Source organism: Cervus elaphus, chromosome 7 (assembly GCF_910594005.1).
Source record: "Cervus elaphus chromosome 7, mCerEla1.1, whole genome shotgun sequence".
Classification (NCBI taxonomy): domain Eukaryota; kingdom Metazoa; phylum Chordata; class Mammalia; order Artiodactyla; family Cervidae; genus Cervus; species Cervus elaphus.
The window spans coordinates 6658437-6685287 of record NC_057821.1 but is presented as its reverse complement, the minus strand read 5'-3'; the positions used below and the strand labels follow the sequence as shown (position 1 = coordinate 6685287).

The following is a 26851-nucleotide window of genomic DNA, read 5'->3' as shown; positions in this document are numbered from 1 at the left end:
CTTGGACTGCAAGGAGATCAAACCAATCAATCCTAAAGGAAATCAGCCCTGAATATTCATTGGAAGGACTGATGCTGCAGCTGAAGTTCTGATACTTTGGCCACCTGATGCAAGGAGCTGACTCATTAGAAAAGACCCTGATGTTGGTAAAGATTGAAGGCAGGAGAAGAGGATGACAGAGGAGGAGATGGCTGGATGGCATCACTGACTTAATGGCCATGAATTTGAGCAAACTTCAGGAGATGGTGAAAGACAGGGAAGCCTGGTGTGCTGCAGTCCATGGGGTCTGGAGTTGGACATGACTGAGTGACTGAAAAACAGCAACAAAGTCACGGTAGGATGTTATATTTTACAGGGTTAGCTCTCTAAAGTTCAAATATCTTGAAAGTCCAAATACCATTTAGCTTAGTTAAAAAATGTTTATTGTGAAGTATCTGTTATTTGTGTTTAACTCATAAACTGTATTCCTTATATTTCAGTATCAGTTCAGTCGCTCAGTCATGTCCAACTCCTTGCGAACCCATGGAATGTAGCACACCAGGCTTCCCTGTCCATCACCAACTCCCGGAGTTTTCTCAAACTAATGTCCATTGAGTCGGTGATGCCATCCAACCATCTCATCCTCTGTTGTCCCCTTCTCCTCCTAACTTCAGTCTTTCCCAGCATCAGGGTCTTTTCCAATGAGTCAGTTGTTCACATCAGGTGGCCAAAGTATTGGAGTTTCAGCTCCAGCATCATTTTTTTCCAATGAGTATTCAGGACTGATTTTCTTTAGGATGGACTGGTTGGATCTCCTTGCTCTCCAAGGGGCTCTCAAGAGTCTGCTCCAACACCACAGTTCAAAAGCATCAATTCTTCGGTGCTCAGCTTTCTTTATAGTCCAACTCTCACATTCGTACATGACTATTGAAAAAACCATAGGTTTGACTAGACAGACCTTTGTTGGCAAAATAATGTCTCTGCTTTTTAATATGCTGTCTAGATTGATCATAACTTTCTTTCCAAGGAGTAAGCGTCTTTTAATTTCATGGCTGCAGTCACCATATGCAATGATTTTGCAGCCCAAAAAACAAAGTCTGTCACTGTTTCCATTGTTTCCCCAACTATTCATCATGAAGTGATGGGACCAGATGCCATGATCTTAGTTTTCTGAATGTTGAGTTTAAGCCAACTTTTTCACTCTCCTCTTTCACTTTCATCAAGAGACTCTAGTTCTTCTTTGCTTTCTTCCATAAGGGTGGTATCATCTGCATATCTGAGTTTATTTATATTTCTCCCAGCAATCTTGATTCCAGCTTGTGCTTCATCCAGCCCAGCATTTCTCATGATGTACTCTGCATGTAAGTTAAATAAGCAGGGTGACAATATACAGCCTTGATGTACTCCTTTCCTGATTTGGAACCAGTCATTTGTTCCATGTCCAATTCTAACTGCTGCTTCCTGACCTGCATACAGATTTCTCAAAAGGCAGGTCAGGTGGTCTGGAATTCCCATCTTTTGAGGAATTTTCTACAGTTTGCTGTGGTCCACACAGTCAAAGGCTTTGGCAATAAAGCAAAAATAGATGTTTTTCTAGAACTCTCCTGCTTTTTCCAATGATCCAACAGATGTTGGTAATTTGATCTCTTGTTCCTCTGCCTTTTCTAAATCCAGCTTCAACATCTGGAAGTTCATAGTTCACGTACTGTTGAAGCCTGGCTTGGAGAATTTTGAGCATTACTTTACTAGCCATGTGAGATGAGTGCAAATGTGCAGTAGCTTGAACATTCTGTGGCATTGTCCTTCTTGGGGATTGGAATGAAAAGTGATTTTTCCTGTCCTGTGGCCACTGCTGAGTTTTCCAAATTTGTTGGCATGTTGAGTGTAGCACTTTCACAGTATCATCTTTTAGGATCTGAAATAGCTCAACTGGTATTCCATCACCACCACTAACTTTGTTTGCAGTGATGCTCCCAAAGGCCTAGTTGACTTCACATTCCAGGGTGTCTGGCTCTAGTTGAGTGATCACACCATCATGATTATCTGGGTTGTGAAGATCTTTTTTGTATAGTTATTCTGTGTATTCTTGTCACCTCTTCTTAATATTCTCTGGTTCTGTTTAGGTCCATACCTTTATTGTGCCCATCTTTGCATGAAATGCACCCTTGGTATCTCTAATTTTCTTGAAGAGATCTCTAGCCTTTCCCATTCTGTAACTTTCCTCTATTTCTTTGCACTGATCACTGAGAAAGGCTTTCTTTTCTCCTGTTGCTATTCTTTGGAACTCTGCATTCAAATGGGTCTATCTTTCCTTTTTTCTTTTGCCTTGTGCTTCTCTTCTTTCAGAGCTATTTGTAAGGCCTCCTCCAACAGCCATTTTGGTTTTTTGCATTTCTTTTTCTTGGGGATGGTCTTGATCCCTGTCTCCTGTACAATGTCACAAACCTGCATCCATAGTTTTTCTGGACCTCTGTCTATCAGATCTAATCCCTTGAATCTACTTCTCACTTCCACTGTATAATCATAAGGGATTTGATTTAGGTCATACCTGAATGGTCTAGTGATTTTCCTTACTTTCTTCAATTTAAGTCTGAATTTGGCAATAAGGAGTTCATGATCAGAGCTACAGTCAGCTCCCAGTCTTGTTTTTGCTGACTGTATAGAGCTTCTCCATCTTTACCTGCAAAGAGTATAATCAATCTGATTTTGGTATTGACCATCTGGTGATGTCCATAATTAGAGTCTTCTTTTGTGTTGTTGGAAGAGGGTGTTTGCTATGACCAGTGCATTCTCTTGGCAAAACTCCTTTAACCTTTGCCCTGCTTCATTTTGTACTCCAACTCCAAATTTCCCTGTTACTCCAGATGTTTCTTGAGTTCGTATTTTTGCATTCCAGTCCCCTATAATGAACAGGACATCTTTTTTGGGTGTTAGTTCTAGAAGGTCTTGTTGGTCTTCAAAGAACCTTTCAATTTCAACTTCAAATTCTTCAGGATTACTCGTTGGGGCATAAACTTGGATTACTGTGATATTGAGTGGTTTGCCTTGGAAACGAACAGAGATCATTCTGTCGTTTTTGAGATTGCATCCAAGTACTGAATTTTGGATTCTTTCATTGACTATGAGGCCTACTCCATTTCTTCTAAGGGATTCTTGCCCACAGTAGTAAATATAATGGTCATCTGAGTTAAATTCACTCATTCCAGTCCATTTTACTTCTCTAATTCCTAAAATGTCGACATTCATGCTTGCCATCTCCTGTTTGACCACTTCCAATTTACCTTGATTCATGGACCTAACATTCCAGGTTCCTATGCATTATTGCTGTTTATAGCATCTGACTTTACTTCCATCACCAGTCACATCTGCAACTGGGTATTGTTTTTGCTTTGGCTCCATCTCTTCATTCGTTCTGGAGTTATTTCTCCACTGATCTCCAGTAGCATATTGGGCATCTACTGACCTGGGGAGTCCATCTTTCAGTGTCCTACCTTGATGCCTTTTCCTGCTGTTCATGGGGTTCTCAAGGCAGGAATACTGAAGTGGTTTGCATTCCCTTCTCCAGCGGACCACATTCTGTCAGACCTCCCCACCATGGCCTGACCGTCTTGGGTGACACCTCACAGCAGCTCTCAGTTTCATTGAGTTAGATGAGGTTGTGGTCCATGTGATCAGATCGGTTAGTTTTCTGTGTGATTGTGGTTTTCAATCTGTTTGCCCTCTGATGGAGAAGGATAAGAGGCTTATGGAAGCTTCCTGATGGAAGAGACTGACTGAGGGAGAAACTGGGTCTTGTTCTGATGGGCGGGGCCCATACTCAGTAAATCTTTAATCCAACTTTCTGTTGATGGGTGGAGCTGTGTTCCCTCTCTGTTATTTACCTGTTATTTTCCTTATCTTATCCTAAGTTAAATCAATGATCTAATTCTAAAAGTATACAGAGATGTCATAATTGTCCTACAACCAATATTACAGCGTGGAAAGTGTGTAAACCATGTAGATTCATATCTATCAAGTCATTTTGGGGAAAGTCTTGCAAATACTGTCTCCCTCATGGTACAAAATGAGAACTCTGTCTTGCTGAAAATAAGACCACAAATGTGTAATATTTTATGGATATATAATTAATGCAACTCATTATGTTCTTCATTACCTATAGTTTGTTCATAAAAGACCACAAGCCATTAAGTTCTTGGCACATACCTCTGACACTCAAAAATAAAATGTGTTACTGTTTATTTTAATGATTTTTAAAAGATCTTTGTGTATGTTCATTGTTTGCTTCAGTCACATTAATTTATACATCTGAAATTTTAAAATTCTTTCAAAATTGTAACCATACTTTCTTGATTTCTTTGTTTGTAAATACTTCCACAGGATAATTCCTAATGGAAGAAAGTAACTTTCTTTCTGCACTCAATCCAAGATATGTTTTTACCAGTTATTAATCCAACTTTTAATGAGCATATAGTGTTTATCAAACATTGTTTTGGATACTGGGGATTTATAATCTCCCTCCTCTTGGATTGTACTGTCAAATTATTCTTTGGTGGTTTGAAAAATAATAATAATAATGGAGATGTTCTTTACATTATGGCATTTGGCCTATTGTCAGATTGGGAAAGTATATAAATATGTGTGTTTATTAATAGGAACATTTATTGAAAACATTTATCAGGGAAAAGATAATAAAATATATAAAAGATTAATGTACACGTTAATGGATACATGAACTTTGAAAAGACTATCCAAATTGAAAATTTGGAAAATTATATTATTTTTTCCATTGAATTCTTGATAGGTATAGCATGAAGGAGAAAATGTCATTTTTAGATAATTAACAGGTTCACTTGATAATGGACCTCAACTCATTTAAGTTTGGTCTGTCCAATACATATTATTATTTAATCTGATTTTTTAAATTTATTTTTTAATTGAAGGATAACGGCTTTACAGAATTTTGTTGTTTTCTGTGAAACATCAACATGAATCAGTCATAGGTGTACCTATATCCCCTCCCTCTTGATCCTCCCTCCCATCTCCCTCCCCATCCCACCCCTCTAGGCTGATACAGACCCCCTATTCGAGTTCCCTGAGACATTCAGCAAATTCCCATTGGATATCCATTTTACATATGGCAATTTAAGTTTCCATGTTTCTCTCTCCATACATCAAGACTAAAGAAAGATCTACATTTGTTCCTTATTTGTTGATTTGTTATATATACAAGAATTTATGCAGATTATGCCTATTTATCTGTTGAGTAGAGACACCAAATTTTAATAGCTTTTAATCTTTAAAATGCTGTTTTCTAATTTAGGGAATGCTTAAGTGAATACATTTTATGTAGCTCCTTTCTAGACATATGAATGTCTTAAAATATGTAAAAGATATTTCTCATCAAGTGCAGAGAAAAATCAAAGATAGTTTTAACATATAATTTAAACTTTCAGTGGTATTTCTGGGTTTTCAATTAGCTTAGACTGTGAGCATGAAATGAGGAATTTAAGATGATTATGTTTCCCCAATTATCTAAAATAATCTCTTGAGTAAAACAACCTATCCTAGCCTGCAAATATAATTTTGCTTGATCAACTTTTGTCTGTGTTGGCATTCATTATCATAATATGCCTTTACTGGTCAATTACATCTTTTTCCAACTATTTATAAATATATCACTTGCAGAATGAGCTTTGTTTCCCATCTTTTTAGAACTGCAGGCTGTTATCAGAGTGTTGATATCCATCTCTGCATTTAAAAAACAAATGACCTACCAAGTCTACCTGTCCCCACTCACTCAGTTTAGTTTGGGGCAGACATCAGGGATTCATGGGTATGTGTGCTTCAAAGGTACATTTTTGTGCAGGAAAATTGTGTGACACTTTTTCTTCAAAACAAATAAAAGTTCAAAGCCACTCAGGTGCCTGGTGGGAAGTGCCGAGGTAACTCTCCAGTTCCTTTTAAATTGGCTCCCCTCAAGCTGCATGGACTGTGGAGCTTCAAAGGAAAAGGATGTCTGTTATTCCTCCCTTCAGGCTGCTCAGATTCTCACTTTTTATGTAACTGGCCTGTTTTACAGGATAAACTTGAAAGAAAGTCAGAAGCTGATGAGCTCAGCATGAGCCACCTGGGCCCCGAGGAAGTTAAAAATGACACCTCAAGTTGATCTCTTAGAGCTCCTGGCATCACACGCACCCTGCCATCCTCTCTAAAGATAGCAGTGGGGAAAAACATCTGTCTGAGAAAGAAGGCAGTTTTAAGCATAAAAATAAGACTATTAAGTTCTAGAAGATAAGGCTATGAAATCAATATTATGGAGGATATTTAACTCATTGATATGTTTAAAATATATTCAGTAAGAAGTCAATGAATTGTCAACCTTTGTTATCAGCAAGCATGGTCATCATCATAATTATTTTCGGCTAAACCTGAGGATAAATTGCTGTTATCACATTTGATCACATAACTGAGTCTTCATGCTTCAAAATACTTCCTGAAGTAATGAAACAAATATAATCTATAAAAGTGATAGCATTGTCCTTCCATAATAGTATAGAACCAATCCCATTGTCAATATCAAGCTCAAAATAAGTTATGTAATTTTTAGAATTAAAAAAATCTATTTTGCTAGCACTTAGTTAGAACTGTATCTAGTTAGTGGCATTTAATATCCATGGTACCCATCTAGTATATATTGTTTCTTGTTTTGCATTAAGTAAAAGTAGCTGGATCACTGTGACATTCAAATACTAGTATAAGAGAAATATCCTCTAAAGTATCTTAAAAGTCAGCCATGGATATATTTTAGAAAAGCTAAAAATTAATATTAAGCCACAGTGCCATTCAATTGATTGATTCCTTAATAAATGCCTTAATCTGTGATACATATCACATAGAATTAATGATAAATAAGAAATTACTACAATCTTAGATGTGCTTATGCCTTATTGATAAGAAAATACTCATATTGGTTTGAAATCTAAAGAATCCTAAAAATTTCACTTATTAAAAGTACATGCATTAACACACAAACACAACTTATGTAAAAAAGCATTTTGTATATGTTCTAGGAAGTCAACAAAAAGAATTGTTATCAAATGTTTGCTGTTTTACTTTTTAAAAAAACATTCCAAATTTGTATTTCCAGATAGAACTGGGAATAATTTCCCAATTTTAAAGAGAGAAATTAAGAGGCATCAACTTAGTTTACAGTCTCTTGCAATTTTAACAAAAGCATTAGCAATTAAATTTTGCATAATGTCCCTTCTTGTAAATCCAAACATAGGACAAACCAAATTGTTTTATTAATAGCCAAATGTAATCAAGAGAAAAAATGGGTTTTTAATAAATGAAGCACAAATTAAAATCATGTTTAATTGGCTTTTCTCTCTGAGTAGATTAAATGACATTAAGACTTTGCATTTAATACTTAAATGTAAGTAACTGATATTTTAAATCACTTTTCCCTTTGTGTATATACCATGCCATTAAAATCATATAGAAGGTAAAATGTATTTTAAAAGCAAAACATTGGCAAATGTGCCTTTAAAAAAAATCTATGAATTATAACATAAGACTTTATTATTTGGACTTTCATTCCAGGTGAAATTTACCCCAAGATGTATCACATCTGTTTCTTTCTGGTGACATATATGGCACCACTGTGTCTTATGGTGTTGGCCTATCTACAAATATTTCGTAAACTTTGGTGCAGACAAGTAAGTAATTTCAAATACTTTTCTTGTGTTTTCTTTACAATGTCCTTGAAAACAAAATTTGAGTGAGTTGAACCAGTATAATGTGTTTAGCAGAGGATTGTGTGTTCTTCTAATAACGTTTTCCACTAAATAATGAAGCCTAGTCATGAAAATGGGCTTCCCTGGTGACTCAGATGGTAAAGAATCTGCCTGCAATGCAGGAGACTCAGGTTCAATCCCGCGTTGGGAAGATTCCCCTGGAGAATGGGATGGCTACCCATCCAATATTCTTGCCTGGTCTAGGCATTTTAAGGGTGATATTTAGGAAATGTTATTTTATGAACTGCCTTAATGGCTAACTTTTAAACCTCTGTGATTAATTGACTTGATTTTTGTCTAGGACTAATATTATACATTTTACTTTTTATGAGAAATAAATAAAAATTCCTCTAAAATTTCCTGAGACTGCAAGCAAATATTTATATAATGCATTTTTATTATGTGAGTAAATCTCCAACTTCAAAGATTTTATTTTCTTTAGAAGAATCAGGAGAATTGAGAATTTTAGAACTTGTTTATAATGCTGATTTGAGAGTACTGAAATTTGTTATATAATTTTGCTCTGTATTCACTCACTCAGTTTATTCATTCATCAAATGTTCGCATTTCTTTCACATGCATGTCTGATAGAAGTTCCAGTCTGTGGCACTGATGAATTCATAGTCTAGAAGAAGGAAATAGTCAGTTGCAGGATAAAAATCACCTTAATAAGTATAAGCCACAGGAGATCAGAGGAAAGCTTAGTGGAGGTGGATCTAATTCTGACCAGGTAACATTTAAGCTGAATTTTGATGAGTTGAAAGAAATCAAGGAACATGTAGTGGTTCATAAAGAGAAAGACAAAGGATATAACTCAGCTTCTTATACTTGCAAATTGTTTCTTAAAATGCCACATTTCTCAGAAATGTATCTGTCTCTTTTCCTAAAGTTATTGCCAGTATTTTGAGTTTGTGGAAAGCCATGTTCTTAGTCTGTTGGCTTTGACATATTTTATCCAACTGAAAGAATTTACTGGGCCACTTTCCTCATTAAAAGGATTTCATAAAACTTTTATTTGGGGGTGAATATGAGTCTTAATTCGGATCTTCTTCATCCTTTATTATTCAAAGCAATTTTCACAATCATCTTTTATCCTTTGCATGGGAGCAACAGTTGCTTTTTTCAACCCTGTATGTCTCCAAATGTTTCCTTTTCTTCAATTTTTTAAGTCAATTCTTTTCTGACCTCATAAATGCATTCTGTTCCCCAATCTTTGCAATTAAAATAACAAATGTGTATCACTATAAGTCACGAATGGTGATTTTCCAGATCCTAGAGTTTCCTCAACACTCTCCACCTGGCCATGAAGTCAACTGCAAATATTTTAGTGTTTTGTTTTGTTTTTTTTTCCTTTTGTACCCCACCTTCTGGTAAGTATTGTCATACTCTTCCATTTTTGCTCAGTTATTCTGCTGTGAAAAAGCAGTACGTGGTTTGCAACAGCTTATTTTGCTCATGTTCTCTGTCAGTGGTGAGGATGACTGTGGCTGGGCTCCCCTGGTCTTCTCAGCTCAGAACTTCATCCAAAGGAGCAGCATTCCCCCGAGTGTGCCATTTTGGGATCCAGGGAAAGGGCAAGAGAGCTGGGAAAAACATGCAAATTCTTTGAAAATGTTTGCTTTGAACTGGCATATGCTAAGTCTCCTCACTTTTCATTGGCTCAGAGAAGTCATGTGGTTAAGCTTGAACAAATGGAGTTCTCCTTGCAACCTGGGGAAGTGAATGAACAGAGCTGATATAATACAGAAATTAAAAACACAGACTGAAGGTCCAGACTGCATCAGTTTAAATCCTAACACGTCAGTTTAGCACATGCATGAATTCTGTGAATTACTTAAATTTCTGTGCCAAGTGGGATACATAGCATTCAGCTCACAGAGTCGATACACTTAGATGGATCAATTCAAGTGCCTCACGCGTGAAAAGTGCTTGTTAAAAAAAATATCTTCATAGTATATGCTGTTATTTGGCCTTTCAACTCACTCTGCTTATATTTCTAAAATAACAAGCATGTTTTGAATTGATTTTTGTTACTGCTTTCTTAGACCTCTTTCATAGTCCTTTTAAGTAACATGATAATGATTTTTTGTCTGTTCTAATCTACTAAGACAGAGAATGTACAGACTAGTCTTCATCTTGTAGCCCTACGACTAGAACCTGCTTAGCACATTCCAGTTGCTCAATAAATACTTTATAAGAAAAAAGTTAGTGGAAGAATGAGAGAAAGTGCTGGGAAAGTTTTGATAGATGAACAAAGAGGGGAATCCAGTGTTCAGTCACTGAGAACAAAGTTCACAGAAAAATTAGAAAACACATTGGTGAGCATGTAGGCATAAAAATACTGTAGATCTAGGTTGACATTTTAATGAGAAATATTCCCAGTGTTAAGTGCATCCCTACTTCCATATTTTTACTTGTTAGTATACATTAAATATAATAGATGCTTATATTTGTTTATTTATTTATATACAGAATGACACAACTTCCAAATTTCTTGTATGTACATGAATTTGTTTTGCTCATCATCTTCCCAACACTTAACATGTTAGCTTACACAAAAAAAGTATTCAAAAAGTGCTTGTTAAATAATTATATAACTGCCAAATCCCAACCAGTTTACATCTTCATTATAGTTCTCCATTTCTCAAACTCTAAAGTAAGTTCAAAACTACATTGAAGATTTAGAAAAAGTCCATTTTTTCTTTTTTTTATGATGAATCGTCCTGATTAGTACAGGCCACATGATCCAGAAGATTTGCAATAAAATGCTTGGGCTGTGAAACTAAAAACATTTATAAACAGATTGCAGTGGAAAACAATGAGTTCATCTGAGCTCACGTTAGCAATGATGATAAAGTAAATTAACCTCAAGTGGTGATTGTGTGGAATTCTTCTTGAACAACTCTCAAATTCCAACTGTGAATGTCTATAAACAGAATTCCAAGGCATTATATGTGCCATAGGCACACCAAGTGAGCCATCAAACAGAGGTCCTGTCCTATTTGCTCAAAATTATAGAAATGCATGGAATCTGTTACATTCTTTGAAATTTCTAAGTGTAAGTTTATTAGGGAACAAAGTGTTTGTCCTTGTTTGACTTTCTCAAGGATTTTAAACCTCGTTAAAAGAACTATCCAACGCTTTACTCTAAACAAGGCTTAAATATTCTTTCTGAAAATGTGACTCAGAGAATTCAGTCAGTTTAGAAATCCTACAGACTCTAGAACTCCTCTTTCTAAGACTCACTAAATCTTCACTCTTGTGCATCTGACATTTTTTTCAGTTCTAGCTCTTATATAATTCAACACTTCAATCTTATCATGTGAACTCATGCCAATTCATCCCACACATATTTTTTGACAACCTACCCTGTATCTGGGACTGTGTGAGAAGCTAGGGATGAACTGTACTGATACTTGAGTCTGGAACTGAATTTCCATGGGCCTTCCCTGATGGCGAAGTGGGTAAAGAATCTGGGCGACACAGTAGGTGTGAGTTTGATCCCTGGATTGAGAAGAACCCCTGGAAAAGGGAATGGCAACCCACTCTGGTAAATTTGCCTGGGAAATCCCATGGAGAGAGAAACCTGGCTGGCTCCTCCATGGGTTTGGAAAGAGTCAGACATGACTAAGCAGCTAACTCAAGGATTGAAATTTTGAAAGAATTACTCGTTCCATTTCTTATCATATTCTCTTCTGCTACCCTTTATTCTCCAATATTCTTCAAAAAGAACTTAAAATAATTAATATTAGATGGTAATGAGTCAGTCTAGTATAAGGAAATAAATAGCAAATTGTAATTACAGAGGCAGAATCAAATGCCAGTAACTTAAGTTCACACAGAGATAAAAATAATTATGTATGTAAATATAGAAGAAAGTATAAATTTTTTTGTTTGAAATTCTTTTCTCCTATTTGACTTGAGATAACATTGTAAAGCAATAATTATAAAACTGTTTATCTTCAGCTTATCATGTGTGAAGAAGTAATTCAAATGGAGGAGGGAATGAAGCTATATTGGAACAAAGTTTTTGCATACTATTGAAATTAACTTCACATTAATCCAAACAGATTGTTTAAGTTGTTAATTGTAGTCTTCAGGGTGACCACTAAAAAATAACTCAAAAAGAAAATAGTGCAAGAAGCAACAGAATAAAAATTGTACTAGAAAATATCTGTTTAACAGAAAATAAAGAAGTAACAGAGGAATAGAGGAATAAAATAGACCCTATATACATATTCATACATATATATGGAAAATGGAAACAAAAAGCAAAGTGATAGATGTAAATTATACCTTCTCAATAGTTACATTAAATATAAATGAATGAAGCAGTTTAGACATTGGCAGAATAGATAAACAAGATGATTCAGCTGTATGCTGTCTACAAAAGACACAAGTAGATTAAAAGTAAAATAATGAATAAAGAGGTACTATACAAACAGTATAGTACCAGGTAGCACCAGTGGTAAAAAAAACCTGCCTGCCAATGCCGGAGACACAAGGGAGGTGAGTTAGATCCTTGGATGGGGACGATCCCCTGGAGCAGGATATGGCAACCCATCCCAGTGTTCTTGCCTGAAGAATCTCATGGACGGAGCAGCCTGGTGGGCTACAGTCCATGGGGTCACAAGAGTCAGACATAACTGAAGTGACTTAGCATGCAATGCAAACAGTAACCAAAGGAAAGTTGAAGTAGCCGCACTAATATTAGATAAACGAAGCTTAATAAAAAGTGTTACTACAAATAAAGAAGGATATTTCATAATGATAAATCATTCAATTAAGAAATTCTAAACTTATATGCATTTAACAACTGAAGCCCACAATACATGAAGCAAGAGCTAGCAGAATTAGGGACATAAATAGACAATTCAATAATAATAATAGAAAACTTCAACACTCATGTTTCAGTCATGGATTGAAAAACTAGGCAGAAAATTAACAATGGCATAGAAGACCTGAACAAAACTATCAATCAACGAGACCTAGCATATCCACAGGATACTTCTTCAAAGGTACAGAATACACATTCAAGCGCACACTGAACCGTCTCCAGGCTGGATCATATGATAGGCTATAAAGCAAGCTTCGACATATTGTATGTGATTGAAATAGTAAAAAAAACACATTGTCCTACTTTAGTGAGACAAAATGGTTATGATCCTGACCATAATAACTTAGCATGTGCATTTAAACAGTAAAAGAGAAGAGCCAAGGTAAAATAAATAAATAAATAAATAAGCTGTCATAAAGGAGTCATCAAGTTAAGATTGCTATTATTTTGAATAGATTTATTACATTAAATTTATAGCTCAATTGGGAGAAATTGATATATTAACAATATTAAATCTTCTGATCTGTGAACATGGAACAGTTCTCCATTTATTTAGGTCTTTAATAACCCTTAGAAATGTTCATAATTTTATCTACACATATTTTGTTCACATTTTGCTAAATGTACTTCTAGAATACATGTTCTGCTATTGAAACTTGTGTTATTTTTAAACTTCAAATCATTTGTCACTAGTATATAGAAATACAGTGAATTTTGTTTACTGATTTAGGGTCCCGCATATTGCTAAATTCATTTTAGTTCTAGTGGCATTCTTGTAAATCCTTTAAGACTTTCTTTGTAAGCAATGATGTGTTCTCAATAGAATCAATTTATATATCTTTTATCTATTTGAATTGTCTTCTTCTACTGGCTAGGATATCCAGTACAATGTTGAGTAGATGTGAGAGAAACATTTGTTGGCTTGTTCCCAGTCTTGGAGGAAATTGTTCATCTTTAGCACTAAGTCGGATGATAGCCCAAAGACTTTTCATAGATTCCCTGTGTCAAGTTGAGAAAGATTCTATTACCAGTTTACATCAAAGTTGTTGAATTTTCAAACATTTTTCCTTTCTTTAGTGAGATATTCATAGTTTTTTCTACAAATATGATAAATTACATTGATTGATTTTTTACATGTTAAACCCATACTGTATTACCAGAATAAATTTGATTGCTTTTTTGAGTCAAATCTATTATATTTTTATATATTGTTGGATTTGGTTTAACAACATATTTTTGGGGGAATTTTTCCTCTCTCTTTTATGTGAAATATTTGGTCAGTGGTTTTCCTTTGTTCTCATTGTATTGATTATCAGGGTAACTGGCCTCATTAAAATTCATTAAAATATTATATTTTCTTTGAATTTCAGAAAGAGTCTAAATAAGATAGAAACTATTCTTTATGATTTGATTGAATATTGAATCATTGAGGCTATCTGAGCTTGGAGTTTTTGTTTGTTGATTTGTTTTGTTGTAACAGGGTTTGTAAAGACAAACAGGTGTCAGTTTAATTATCTTCTCTTTCATTGTATTTATTCATTTCCTGTTTGTTCACAATATTCTTTTATGCCCTTTTCAATGTTTGCAGCATGTTTGCTTGCCGGGGTCCAGCCTCGGCAGGATCCAGGGGGTACCCAGGATGATCGGTGTCGGCGAGAGAAGACACGTGAGACCAGCCTTGATAGGGCCGAGTCTGCGAGGGAGAGAGAAAGAGAGGGAGACCAGACGGGGGTTCACAGAGTCTAGCAAATCTTTATTTTTTACCGTCGCTTTTATATTCTAAGTTAGTACATTTTTAAGGGGAAGATAGTTTAATTGGCTTATCCTTCAGAAACCAGGGTGTTTCCTGCAACTTCTTTGTGAGAGTCTTATACATTATCTTCTGGCCTCGGGGCCTACTGACATTTTATGACCTAGGTTAATGCAAAGCTGTTTTCCGCAATCTATTCTTTAACAAACACAAAGATCAGTCCTTTTGCAGAAGTTATCAGTTAAATTTATCTAAAAGGTTTATCACACAAAGACTCTGCAGTTCCAGTGAGGCAGCCCCTGTTTAGCATTCCTGGTTAAAATTAACAATTCTAAACTCTTATTTTTCTAAATCTTTAACTATAACCACTTTTAGAATAAATTTTTATGTTCTCCAATAGGGCTTCCTCACCCCCGAAGGGCTCTGTGCCTATTAGGGCCTTTTGTGATCAGGTTCTTTATGCTGTTTATGATTAAGGTGTCGTGAGCAGTCATGTGCATTAGTACGCATTTGCCAAGCAGGCTAGAATGCCAGCAAAGGGGTCTAAATTGAAACACTCCTTTCATCCTGGTTAATCTTATAGGATACCACCATCCGGGGACATATTGATTAAAGTTCTAAGTTGATTCTGTTTGGAGAGAGATCGGGGAAGGCCGTCTACCTGTGTCACAGAAATTAGGGAGTAGTCTAATATAGCAAGCATCAGAAAGACAGAGATCATCTTTAAGGTGAGCGCCGGGGCAGCTTTTCGAAATCCCTGAAGTCCTGATCTGCCTTGCCTGTCAGGTCTCCTCCTCACGACCTTGTCATGGGTGGGATCTGGTGTGCTGGCTCCCGGCATTTGCTTATCCTGGCCACAAAGACTTCTTTAGACAGGGCAGGTTTCAATGGTCATCATTTACATGATAGTTCCATTTCCTAACTGTGTTAATACCTGTTCCAGGATGTATTTTCACATCAAAGGTGATTATAAAGTTTAGTTGTAATAGCAGAATGAAAGCAGTGTGTGTGGGTTTGTGTATGTGCTGTGTGTACTGTGTGTGTATAATGTTATGTGTTGTGTTTGTATGGTATGTGTGTTTGCTTTCCACAATCAGCGATTGCTTAGCCCTTGCTGAGATGGCAAAGAAAAGACCTTTCCCTGTGGACAAACGGCCGGAGTCTCTCAAAAGCCCTTTTGTATGACTATTATTGCTGTCACCAAAAATTAAAGCGTGAGCTCAGTCATATCTGACGCTTTGCGACCCCACGGACTGTAGTTCACCAGGTTCCTCTATCCATGGGTTAGGTTGCCATTTCCTTCTCTAGGGGATCTTCCTGACCCAGGGATCAAATCTCCATCAACTGCATTGGAGGCGTATTCTTTTACTACTGAGCCACCTGGGAAGCCCCTTTATATAACTAAGCATGTATGAAAAAAAATTGTTAACTTTCATATCAGGTTGTGTTGAAGTTTGTAGATGGAAATAGTACATCACAATGGGAAAAGATGAACTTTCCAATAAGACACATCTGTATGCATATTCTGGCTTGCCACTTATTAAAGATATAGACTGGATATTTTATTTAATCTTTCTCAAAGATGCTTGATAATCTGCAAAATGGGTATACAATGACTATTTTTTTTTTAAAGAAAGCATTAATAATTACTCAAGATTTTGCATCATTCCTGGGGCTCAGTTAATATCAACAATTTCTATTGATACTGTACTGACTTTCTCTTGACATAGACAAATTATCAGTGGGGACTACTGTATGTCTTAGACAATGTGTGCAGGATTAGCATCTTCTATCTGTATTTAGATCATCGTCTAAGAGAGGACATCATTACCACTTTTTTTTATGGTTGCAGGAACCATAGTCATGCTCACTGTGGCAGTTTCTCTTTATGGCAACTTTTTCTGATAGTTGCAGAAATCATCACATGCAAGATATTGATTCTTTTTCCTCAGGGGAGCACTGAATAATAGATTGCTTCAGTTTAAATGGTCTTAGAGATTGTTTAGGAAAGAGTTCAAGACAATTTAGCAGACATTAATAGGGTTACTCATGCTAGAGGTCTTCTGGGAATTTCCAACATCCATTGCAATTTCTCAATTATTTTTAAAAATGACTGCTTATAAAAAGGCTCATAGAGGAGGAAGGATTCTCAGTCAATAGAAAAGAAGATTGAGTGGGGCCATCTTGATGTGAAAGGTCAACCTACATGGCAGAACATAGAGAATCCAAAGATAAATCATTTGTGAAATGTTTTTCAATTTAAAGGCCGGTTTTCCTTATTTTCATTTGCTCCTTTTTGAGAGGGAATAGTTATGTTCAAAAGAAGCATCACATCAATTCATCTCTGTGGAAATCAAAGTGAAATTCTGTTCTCAAATTAATGTTTATCTAACAGACTTGGATCTTGTGATGGATAAAGCAATAGAATCCATCCAACATCCATTGTGAGAGATCGTAGGGACACGCTGGTCTGTTCTGACTTTCGGTGCAGAGATAAAAGCAACAACTGAATAATCTTAATAGAACTAGGCTGTTCTTATGGTGCGCTTGTTGGCACATTTTCCTCTTGAAAAATTACACATGCTGAATTTTATTGTTTTGCTCACTAAACCCTATCAATCTTCATGAGCTTATAATTAAGACAATATTATACTTGGAGGGACTCCCTGCTGTTATCAAATAACTTTGAAAAGAAATGGAAAAGTACAAGTTGTGTAACTGTTGTTACAAATTCCAGCTATTTTAAATGATCATGGAAGACCACGAGGGATTTTCAAGGCTTTTATGTGAATTTTAAAGGGTCAGGCCACAGAGTTGACTTCAAGAAATTTTATAAGAAAAAATAATCAGCAACAGAGAACATTTTATTTTGTTTTTATTCCTTTTATTTAAAGGTTTTTTTTTATTTTTATTTTTTAATTAATTAATTTATTATTTTACTTGAGAATATTGTATTGGTTTTGCCACGCATTACCTTAAACCCGAGAAGCCGAAAACCTAACAAAAGTCCCAACTCACCGTCTGCCAGCAGGTGGCAGTATTGATGCATGAAAAGCCGTGCAGGTTACTTTGACTTCACCTGCTTAGGTTTTCACTCTGTTTCAACTCCAGGTATCTGAGCTGAATCAGAATTACTAATAGGTGCTCTGCGTCCCCAGTTTTCATCTCTCTCTCTTTTAAATCAAGAAGTTTTTCTTAAAGAGTAGTTATAAAGCCACAGAAAATTTGAGTGTAAGTTACAGTTTTCCTATCTCTGCCCTCCCTCCATTCATGTGCAGTCCCCCATTATCAACATCCTCCAGCAGGGTGATACATTCGTTAAAACTGATGAGCCTGCATCTGCTCATCATAGTCACAGTTTACTTTATGATTCACTTTTGATGTACATTCTATGTGTTTGGATGGTATATTCAGATACAATGCATAATGTGTGATGAAATGTATCCATCATGCAGAGTATATTCCCCGCCCTGAAATCCTCTGTGCTATGCTAATTCATCCATCTCCCGTTACCCCTGGCAACCACTGATCATTCTACTCTCCGTATGTTCACCTTTTTCAGGATATCATATATTTAGAACCCTACAACAGGTAACCTTCTTAGATTGGTTCCTTTCACTTAGTAGTATGCATTTAAGGTCCCTCTCTTATTTTTTTTTCATGGCTTGATAACTCATTTCTTTTTAGTACTGAATATTATTCCTTTGTGGGGACAACTTCTCTATTTATAAAGAGATATGTTTTCCATTTTCAGCTCTCTTTAGACTTTGACAAAATTGTGATGTTGTAACTTTTTTTTTTTTCCACCCAGACTCCTACTTGGCACTTGACGGTTTTACTCCAGAACACCCTCCACTCAGCAAACCTCCCAGACCGCAGGTGTCTGGGAATATTGTCCTTACTATGTCTTCCAATTACTCCTCCGAAGTGGAACTTTCCTAACTCAGATAGCAATAAAGGATCTGCACTCCTTTCAGATTCCTGGAACCTCTTCTGTCGTTCAGAGAAAATGGAAGGCCCTGCAGCCTCTTTCCCAGCCTCGGGGACCCGGACAGCAGACCAAATCCAGGATTAGCGCGGTGGCCGCTGAAGTAAAGCAGATCCGAGCCAGACGGAAAACAGCCCGGATGTTGATGGTCGTGCTCCTGGTGTTTGCAATTTGCTATCTCCCAATTAGCATCCTCAATGTGCTAAAGAGGTAAAGCTCACGTATTATTTGAAAATGAAGAGATCTGCCATTTCTCTTGGTTCTTAATTAAGGACTTTTTTCTTTTTTTTAAGCCAGAGAAAAATTCTAAGCTGGCTGCCAAGATAGCTTGTCTGGCCAGATAACTCAATGTGTTGTTGTTACCAGCAGGTAAGAACACACAGCTTTTTAGAGTGCTGGGACTTTAAATGCTCTTATCCATGCTAATTCTCTATTGAATGACAGACAGAAAACAGATGTTCCCCGTGACCTCTTCAAGTTAATTGCTGAATCTCAGATGCAGAAAAAATTCTAACCGCAAAAAACTCATTAACAGCTTGAAGCTCTTTTTTGATCAGAACAAATGGGTTTTCCAACTTTGTTTTCAAAGACATAGGGAATGGTGACAGAATTTTATCTAAAGGACAAAAAGAGATAAGAATTGTGTTAGCGTTCTAATTAAAAGTGCATTTATGAGAGCGTGCGCGCGCACACACGCACACAAAGTGGAATCACAGCACAAACTGTGTTTTGAATGCTTAAACAGAAAGAAAGAAAATCCATTTTTCTGAAGTAAGTAAATCAAGTTTAGGGTGAATAGGTGAATAGTGTTAATAACCAAAATCAACACAAAGCTTTTCAGTGAGAGAAGTTATGTTCCTGTAACCCCACAGGTACACTTTTAAGTTAAAACAGTTGGCTAACATGATCAGCTGATACGGGGCAGTGGTACCCAGAAACCTTCAACCATCTTTATTGGAAATTATCTTAATAGTTGCACAGAGGCTGGTCCCAAGGTAATACTGGTTCTGTTTATCAGAGGACTCTAACTAAAACTAGGATTGCGCCTCTCATTTTCCCTTGATTCAGAGTCAATATCCTATTCCTCACAGCTGGGGACTCTGGAGAGAGGCAGCTTTGGCTGGAATCACACAGTCTGAAGGTGGTATAACCAACTGCAAAGATTTATCATTCTCTTTGGGGCTTTGTCTTTGATTGCTTAATGACTTTTTTTCTTTACATTTTTTTAAAATAAATTTTATTGAAGTAATGTTGATTGACAAAGCTGCGTTAGTTTCAGCCGCACAGCGAAGTGATTCAGTTATACATATATATATTCGTAATGACTTCCTCAATGGTAGAAAGAGAAAATGGACTTTTCAGCAATGTTGTTTAGTATAGGCACAGCCTTAAAGGTATAAAATCTGTGGCAGCTTTGGTCCTTGAGATATACACCAGCTCACAAGAAAAGGGAAGCTTCTTTGCCCTCCACATATATATGTGTGTGTATATATATATATATTTTTAATTCCCTTCTTAATTTTCCTGCCCACAGAAATCATGTACAAATGTATTCTAGTCTGATGTAAAATGATGTTTCTGTTCCTAAGAACCTATAAACATACTGAATAGGTTTTCTCTCTTTTTTTTTTTTTTGTACTTTTATTTTAGTCTGTCTAAACTCAGTGAAAAATGGATTTACTGCTCTCTCAAAGACACACTTGGATTTCCTGCATCTCAGCCCTAGTACCTTCCCTTTAGCTAGTTCCAAATACCTACTTGTCCATAATATTTCTATTCTTCTGACTTACAGACCTTCCTTTCCAAGGAAAATAAATGGCTTTCTAAGGAGAAAACCCATGTTAAATTTAAAATAGTTTCTGTTTTTTGAGTCTTCTGGTCTTTGTCACAAAATAAAAAATTCAAAATAACCTTTAAAGTTGTTTTTCTCTTTACCACACACATTTTCTTCAAATACTTGTCTCTGTTTGCCCTCTCATTTTATACTTTTGTTTTCTTTCTCTTACAAATAAAATCCTTAATTCTTTTCTTTGGAAGTCAGTTCGTCTGCTTAGTCAAAACCAACATCTTTAAAGCAAGTCTGGTTTGTATATTATTTCAAAGATATATTGTGATAGAGGGTCATAACATATTCATTCCATTTATCCACGTTGTCTCACTATATATTACATTTTTGTAAGACTGGAGTACTCCATAGAACATCACTTTATTCCAACAATGTATTTCTATCGTGTGCACAAAATCCACAATCAGTGATGAAACCTCTATCAAGAAATGCATTATAATCTTCAGCCTACCAATTTATCAAGTAGTTACAAGTTGCCTGCTCTTGTCTAGTGAATAGAATTTGGTAGCTGAGATATTTCAAAGTCTGGAAGAAATCTTAAAAATGACCTTTAAGGACATAGTAATAAAATATTTGTAAGAGTTTAAAATAATGAATAAAAATATTAAAACAAAAATTTTCAGAAATTGCCAGAATTTTGCCAACTGAAAACTAGTTCTCCTCTGCATATTAAAAAAAAAAATCCCAGAAGCCCAGTTTCAGCAAGGTGGTAAGACTGAAGTTGAAGAAATGTAATACTCTGATCAATGCACAGGGGAAAGTAGGAAGTAGTACACATAGACAGCAATTTAGGAGTGTGAAGTATACACATTGCCATATTTAAAAGAGATAACCAACAAGGACCTGCTGTATAGGACAGGGAACTCTGCTCAATATTCTTGGGAAAAGCACCTCAGAAAGAAGAAACAGGTATATGTACAAGTGAGTCACTTTGTTGTACTCCTGAAGTGAGCACACTGTTAATCTTGCACTCCAATTTAAAATAAAGATTAAATCAAATGAAATGGAATATTAACAAACACTGCTCCATTGCGTTTAGAAATGGCAGGAAAGAAGGGAGAGAGATACGTACCCAACCTTTGCATTCTTATCGCACTCATTCTCTACAAGAGAGAAAGCCCCTTCTCCTCTGACCTGAGCTGGCTCTTGATTTCTGACAACACTGACTGTGCCGTGAGGTGCCCTGCAGGGACCGATGTCCTTCTGGCCCCCCTGTGGTTCTCTGAACCTATAAGAGGTCCATCCTACAGGCAGGGCTGGAGTCTGGCCGCTGCAACCTAGGCCTTTGTTGACCCTTGAATTTGCTTATTTAAAGGAACTTTCCAGAATCCCACTGATGTCCTCCTACCATTTCTTTCCCTACAGAGTGTTTGGGATGTTCGCCCACACGGAAGACAGGGAAACTGTGTACGCCTGGTTTACATTTTCACACTGGCTCGTATATGCCAACAGTGCTGCGAACCCAATCATTTATAATTTTCTCAGTGGTGAGTCTTCACCTGTTACTTCTCTACAAACTACAGCCCAGGGCAAGGGATGGATGACCAGAAGGTGTCAACACTCTTGAACTGTAGGAAGAGCTTAGTTGCAACATAATAAGAATTTTTCTCGCTGATCTGACTGGTCTTTAGCTTTTTTCCCTTATGAGAAGAAATACTTATTACCTAACAATCAGAGAAAGTTGTCTAAGTAACTTTTTCCATTAAATTTAGAAGAAAAGTTGAAATAGGAGAGTGAAATTGTGAGAACTGGATAATAATCTTGCTTGTCATATATTAAACTTATGATTTACAAAGATGTGAAATCATTTTATCCAAAAATAAAACAGCCTTGCTTATATCATTTCCTTTGCCAATATTTATAGCCTAATTGAGATGGAGTTGGAACCTTTGTATTTGTATGTATTTCTCTGTATCTACATTTCTCTTGTGGGTAATTAATATCTCTTGGGCTTATCTCAAGATTTCTCACCGACCCAAAAAATTATATTCCTCCTAAATAACACTGAACTAAACAGACCACACTCACATTTATCTGCAACTGATTCCACCCATCTCTGTTTATGGAATCAATATAATTATAAAAGTCATTTAACTAAATACTTTTTTTTTTCATTTGTTTTTATTAGTTGGAGGCTAATTACTTTACAATATTGTAGTGGGTTTTGTCATACATTGACATGAATCAGCCATGGATTTACATGTATTCCCCATCCTGATCCCCCCTCCCTAAATACTTTTTAATGGTATAGTCACTTTTAAAAATTGTATTTGTTTGTTTGTTTGGCCTCACCATGTGACATACAGGATCTTAGGGGCCTGACCAGGGATTGGACCGATGCCCCCTGCATTGAGAGCCACCAGCAAGGTCCCCCTCAAAAGACACTCAGGCTTTTTTTAAATAAATTTTTTCAGTCATGTCATGTACCCTGTGTATGTCTGTCCAGAGGCACAGTGGTAAAGGGTCTGCCTGCCAATGCAGGAAATATGGGTTCGATCCCTGGGTCGGGGGATTCCCCAGAGTTCCCAGAAGGGAATGGCACCCCGTTCCAGCTCCAGTATTCTTGCCTGAGAAATTCCATGGACAGAGGAGCCTGGAGGGTACAGTCCATGGGGTCACAAAGAGTCAGACACCACAGAGCAAGGGAGCACGCATGCGCCTTCTATACCTCTGCTTTATTTCATCTTTGAGTGAATCAGATGGTGTATATGTGAAGGGTGTTTTGTATTCATTTCACCCTTATCGAGCCTCCCTCTGCTCACTCAACCCCAGACTCCAAAATCAAGGCTAATTCAGACTGGGATACCCAGAGCCCGCTGCTCACGTGCTGTTTGAAAGGAGGAGGGGCGTGTAGAGCCAGGACTTAAAAGGAACCCCTGGGCTTAGGAGGGCCTAAAGCCCTGAGCTTGCATTAAGAAGGGGAAGTCTACTAGAGCATAAGAGAGAGGTGTCTGAAGTAGAAGCCAGCGAACCAAGTCAAAGTGCCATGATGGGGTCAAGAGTGACGCAAGAAGGTCACTGGGCACTGATTGTAATCATTCAATAACCCAGGTGGGTAATCGAAGCTCAGAGACAAGAAACGGTGATTTCCAATGCTGTCATTTACACTTAGAGACTTAAAAGGTCACTGTTTCATGGTTATCCTTCTTCAGTGTGACATCAATAATTTAAAGATAAGGAAAAACTTCTAGGGGTTTTTATTTTTCATTCATTTTTGTTGTTGTTGTTGTTCTGCCTTACGCAGATTACAGGACTTTCCCGGTGGCTCAAACAGTAAAGCGTCTGCCTACAATGCAGGAGACCCGGGTTCCATCCCTGGGTTGGGAAGATCCACTGGAGAAGGAAATGGTAACCCACTCCAGTACTCTTGCCTGGAAAATCCCATGGACAGAGGAGCCTGGCAGGCTAAAGTCCATGGGGTCTCGAAGAGTCAGACACGACTGAGCGACTTCACTTCACTTTCTTTCACACAGATCACAAAAAGAAACTTTCTAGATAGTTTAAGGTACTTTTCTAGATATTTTGTTGAACTGATTGTGTCAGTAGAACAATTTCTTCACAGTACAATGTAGGAGTGATTTCTGCAAACTTTTGGCCATGTACAGCATAGATTTCATCAGTTTTGGAATTATTAAATATCTCTGGGCACCCTTCTGCTGGTGCTCAATTGTACTATAGTAATCTTGTAAAAAATAGCCCACATTCACAAATATATGTAGTGTGCCTATAAAAACATTAAACAAACTTCAAACATTGAGCATATAAAACAGTCTATTTTATGGAAATGTCTCATCACTTCAACAATGTACTAAGCATTCATTCTTTATTATGACTAATATTCCACTGAATATATGTATATTTGCAGCAACGTGAATGGACCTAGAAATTATACTAAGTCAGACAGAGAAAGACAAATATCATCATATCAATTACATGTGGAATCTTAAAAAAATATACAAATGAATATATTTCCAAAAAGTAATAGATCCATAGACACAGAAAACAAAGCTATGGTTACCAAAGGGAAAAGTGAGGGGAGGTGGGAGGGATAAATTAGAAGTTTGGGATGAAAATATACACACTACTACATATAAACATATATATGTGTGTATGTATATATATATAAATGTATATGTTTAAATATTTAATATAATTATTATAATATATTTATATTTTATAATATATTGTATATAATAAATATTATATAAATGTATATGTTTATATATATATATAAATAATAAGGTCTTCCCTTGTGGCTCAGACAGTAAAGAATCTTCCTACATTGCAGGAGACCCAGTTTTAATCCCTGGGTTGGGAAGATCCCCTGGAGAAGGGCAAGGCTACCCACTCCAGTATTCTTGCCTGGAGAATTACATGGACAGAGGAGCCTGGTGGGCTACAGTTCATGGGATCGCAAAGAGTCAGACATGACTGGGCGACTAACACTCTCACTTTCAAACATAAAAATAAACAACAAGGACCTACTGTATAGCACAGGGAACTATACTCAGTCATTTTCTAACAACATATAAGGGAATCTGAAAAATTGTAACTGAATGCCTGTGCTGTACATATTGTAAATCAAAGATACTTCAATTTAAAAATACATGATTTTTTAGCAAAGATTGCACAAAGCTTCCGATAAAGAAATTTCCTTTTTCTATCTTTCCCTCACCAATATAAAATGTTGCACCCGCGTGTAGATTTGGCTCCAGGAAGTCACTCATTTGTACCCTATCCGAGATTGGTTAAAACATACTGACTGCAAAATTCTTTTCTCCTTTCATTCTCTGCGATCATCCAGGAAAGTTTCGAGAGGAATTTAAAGCCGCGTTTTCTTGCTGTTGCCTTGGGGTTCATCACCGCCAGGAGGACCGGCTGGCCAGGGGGCGGACGAGCACCGAAAGCCGCAAGTCTCTGACCACGCAGATCAGCAACTTTGATAACGTGTCGAAACTGTCCGAGCAGGTGGTGCTCAGGAGCATCAGCGCGCTCCCAGCGGCCAACGGCGCCGGGCCCCTCCAGAGCTGGTAGGAGGCTGACGGCCAGGAGGAGGATGGCCGGGGACCACTCTTCTTTTTTTAAACCTCTGTACACAGAAACTTTGTTATGCTACTGATCTGAAGCCAGAACTACTGTGTGGACCGCTCCCCGCTTTTCTTTTTTTAAGGGAAAATGATCTCTTGCTCTTTGGAAATAAAGGCAGTTTCAAATCATTTCTCAACTTTTGATTGAAATATGTTAGAAGTCGAACCTTTCACTGGATTTATTTTCAGGCTGTTTCACTTTTAACTTCATGTACTAGGATTATTGTCTATTAAACGTGTGAAGATTTCCAATGCTAATTGTTATTTGAATCTACCTTCAAATTGGTGGGTAAAAGTTTCCCAAACTTATCCTTTGATTTTCTTTTGGTTGCTAAAAGAAGTAGCAGTTACTAGCTCTGGATTAGCAAGAGATATGTTAGTTGACTTTATAGCTTTAAAAAATTACTAAAGAGAAGTGTCATTATGATGTGATATCTGAGAGTATATTTATATACAAAATAGCATATTATATTAGATAACTCAAAATGTATATTTCAAAACTAAATATATAGGCTATTCAACTTTATTTTCCATTAATTGTATAACTCAGTTACACAGTTTTCTTGGGTTTGTAATCTTACCATGCCTAGTATTTCTCATTTTAATGAATAGCCAGGAAGGCTCTGTATTCATACAAAAATTTTGGAGTACTATAAATTTGCAATTTCCGTCTCTAGGGAAAGATTTTAACATTGAAGAATAAGATACAACATAATCACATTCTTCTAACCAGTAAAAATGAGATAATTGGTCTTACTAGAAGAAGTTAAGAATGCAATTTACAAAGAAAAGTAGTAGTATATACCAAATCACTCTGAGTCCCATATTGGACAGGTTAATGTCATGGAGTTGATGGTAATTATTTGTATTTATTTACATTTTATAAACATTTATCAGGTCTTCTCCAGTGGCTCAGCAGTTAAAAAAAAAAAAAATTCCTCCTGAAATGAAGGAGCTGCAGGAGATGTGGGTTCAATCCCTGGTTTGGGCAGAACCCTGGAGAAGGATTTGGCAACTCACTCCAGTATTCTTGCTGGAGAATTACATGGACAGAGGACAGAATTACATGTGACAGTCCACAGGGTCACAGAGTTGGATCTGACTAAAGCAACTTAGCATGCATGCATACAAACATTTATCAAACACCTCCCAGAAGGTACCCACTGTGCTAGGATGGATGTGATCAGGCCTTTGAGAGAGCTCCAGTCCACTGCAGGGAACTTGTTGGTAGAGGATGCAGGGAGATGATTCAGATTCAGAGTAGGAAGTAACCAGTGATGGCAGTCCTCACCCTGACATGGTCAAGAAGGTTGCAATTTTTTATTTCTGTTTAATTAGAGTGACTCTTGATGTCAGTGAATTCTATCCACACCTGTGGCTGAGAGCCAGGTAGCTAGGAGAACGCAGGGTTTTGCTCTTAATTCACACACAAAGGAACAGGAGTGTAGTATATTTTGTGCAAATGGAAGATCTGGGGTTCAAAGCACTGGATATTTTCAATTTGCTTCTCTGCAAAATTATTCTGATTAAAATAGTCACTTTAAAATTAAATCAAAAGTAAAAGAGAT

At 36.7% G+C, this 26851-nt stretch overlaps 1 protein-coding gene across 1 annotated transcript in view; it reads left to right on the top strand.

The window, feature by feature from the left end:
* The window catches only part of HCRTR2 (hypocretin receptor 2), a 130882-nt gene extending 105427 nt beyond the window's left edge, over window positions 1–25455 (top strand). The window contains exons 4-7 of the mRNA XM_043908710.1: window positions 7582–7697; window positions 18340–18560; window positions 21562–21683; window positions 25001–25455. Of these exons, the coding sequence (XP_043764645.1) occupies window positions 7582–7697; window positions 18340–18560; window positions 21562–21683; window positions 25001–25230 (689 nt within the window). The 3' untranslated portion in view covers window positions 25231–25455. The remainder of the gene's footprint in view (window positions 1–7581; window positions 7698–18339; window positions 18561–21561; window positions 21684–25000) is intronic.
* The last annotated feature ends 1396 nt before the right edge of the window (window positions 25456–26851 follow it).